At 44.5% G+C, this 2,522-nt stretch overlaps 1 protein-coding gene across 1 annotated transcript; it reads left to right on the top strand.

Annotated features, from left to right (window-relative positions):
• Window positions 1-1,593: 1,593 nt before the first annotated feature.
• LOC135537844 (anaphase-promoting complex subunit 16) lies at window positions 1,594-2,522 on the top strand (the record flags this gene model as incomplete). Its single annotated transcript, XM_064963854.1, has 2 exons — window positions 1,594-1,681; window positions 1,984-2,522. Coding segments are annotated over 2 exons (198 nt in total), but the record flags the coding sequence as incomplete, so codon positions are not given.

A 2,522-nucleotide genomic window follows, 5' to 3' on the forward strand; every position in this document is an offset into this window, starting at 1 on the left:
TGTCTAGGCCCATGGTCAACAGTAGTGCACTGTCTAGGCCCATGGTCAACAGTAGTGCACTGTCTAGGCCCATGGTCAACAGTAGTGCACTGTCTAGGCACATGGTCAACAGTAGTGCACTGTCTAGGCCCATGGTCAACAGTAGTGCACTGTCTAGGGCCATGGTCAACAGTAGTCCACTGTCTAGGGCCATGGTCAACAGTAGTCCACTGTCTAGGGCCATGGTCAACAGTAGTGCACTGTCTAGGGCCATGGTCAACAGTAGTGCACTGTCTAGGGCCATGGTCAACAGTAGTCCACTGTCTAGGGCCATGGTCAACAGTAGTCCACTGTCTAGGGCCATGGTCAACAGTAGTGCACTGTCTAGGCCCATGGTCAACAGTAGTGCACTGTCTAGGCCCATGGTCAACATGTCTAGGGCAATGGTCAACAGTAGTGCACTGTCTAGGCCCATGGTCAACAGTAGTGCACTGTCTAGGGCCATGGTCAACAGTAGTCCACTGTCTAGGGCCATGGTCAACAGTAGTCCACTGTCTAGGGCCATGGTCAACAGTAGTGCACTGTCTAGGCCCATGGTCAACAGTAGTGCACTGTCTAGGGCCATGGTCAACAGTAGTCCACTGTCTAGGGCCATGGTCAACAGTAGTCCACTGTCTAGGGCCATGGTCAACAGTAGTGCACTGTCTAGGCCCATGGTCAACAGTAGTGCACTGTCTAGGCCCATGGTCAACATGTCTAGGGCAATGGTCAACAGTAGTGCACTGTCTAGGGCCATGGTCAACAGTAATGCACTGTCTAGGGCCATGGTCAACAGTAGTGCACTGTCTAGGGCCATGGTCAACAGTAGTGCATTGTCTAGGGCCATGGTCAACAGTAGTGCACTGTCTAGGGCTATGGTCAACAGTAGTGCACTGTCTAGGGCTATGGTCAACAGTAGTGCACTGTCTAGGGCTATGGTCAACAGTAGTGCACTGTCTAGGGCCATGGCCAACAGTAGTGCACTGTCTAGGCCCATGGTCAACAATAGTGCACTGTCTAGGCCCATGGTCAACAGTAGTGCACTGTCTAGGGCCATGGTCAACAGTAGTGCACTGTCTAGGGCCATGGTCAACAGTAGTGCACTGTCTAGGCCCATGGTCAACAGTAGTGCACTATCTAGGGAACAGAGTGCCATTTGTGACACATTGTGTGCTAGTTGATTATTTTGGCTCGTCTTTTTATTCTCCAGCAAACTGAACGGTGGCACATGTTGGCATAATGTGAGGAGTTATATCATGTTTTAGCTAACTCCTCTACTTACTTACTCAGTAATTACTGAGGATTGTGCTCGCCCGGAGGATTGGGTATTAAATAGTTTGTACCACAAAACCATATACTATAATACAGTATGTTATATAATAGAACTATAGCCTAATAGTTTTGTGCATGTGTGTGTGTGCGTGCGTGCTGGTTTGGGTTGTGATCCGGAAGGCACGTTTCCATTCTTGTTGTTTAAACTATCTCAGGGCTAACTTGTCTACCACTACAGTATTTTGTAACATGTGCCAGTTGAGGAAAGCGTAACAGTAGTTGATGTGATATTGAACATGACCCCTTGTGTCTTCAGACGGCTCAGACAGATTTCTGTGTGAGTCTGTGTTCAGCTACCAGGTGGCGTCAACACTGAAACAGGTGAAGCATGGTAAGTCCATCAGTCTCTTCATTCAATTATTTTATTGCAGTAGTCTTTAATTTTTTTTTTTTTACAAAAAATTAATGCCTAAGTGTGCATCTCAAATGACACCCTATTTCCTATATATATAGTGGACTACTTTCAACCAGAGCCCTATGGGCCTGGTCAAAAGTAGCCCACTATATAGGGAATAGGGTGCTATTTAGGATGCATTTTTTTGTTTCGGGAAAAATAACTCTGCTAACGGATACAAACGAATGCAATGCTTTGATCTAACAGCATATTTCACTGCTTTGTTGTTTTTTTTTTAGATCAACAGGTATCTAGAATGGAGAAACTGGCCAGTTTGGTTGAAGAGCTGGAAGCAGATGAGTGGCGTTACAAACCAATCGAACAGCTTTTGGGATTTACTCCGTCTTAAAGTCCAAATAAAGACCTGCTCAGTAGCCACTAGCTGGACACCACTGGAGGAACATGTTGAACACAGAACACTACTTTATTTCCAACTCATTTGGTTTATTGTCCTTTGTTGTGTCATTCCCACAGGGAAGGATGTTCCTGCCTGTTATTGGCCAATGATTAGCTGTGGTCACGAACTGGAGGAAGGAACACCCTGATCTGAGAGAGCTATTGTTGTGACCTAAAATAAACAACTTTATCACTGCAATGAATTATGAATTGAGTAATTAATCATGTTCTAGTGGGGAAATTGATGCATTCATGTTTTACTAGTGTTTTTTTTTTAAATAAACGAAATAAGATGGAATCCTCTTCCTATGTATTAAAATGAAAACATGACATACTTGGATTATCATTTATTAAATATTTAAATAAAAATATACAGAATCAA

The sequence above is a fragment of the Oncorhynchus masou genome, unplaced genomic scaffold (genome assembly GCF_036934945.1).
Source record: "Oncorhynchus masou masou isolate Uvic2021 unplaced genomic scaffold, UVic_Omas_1.1 unplaced_scaffold_856, whole genome shotgun sequence".
Taxonomy (NCBI): Eukaryota; Metazoa; Chordata; class Actinopteri; order Salmoniformes; family Salmonidae; genus Oncorhynchus; species Oncorhynchus masou.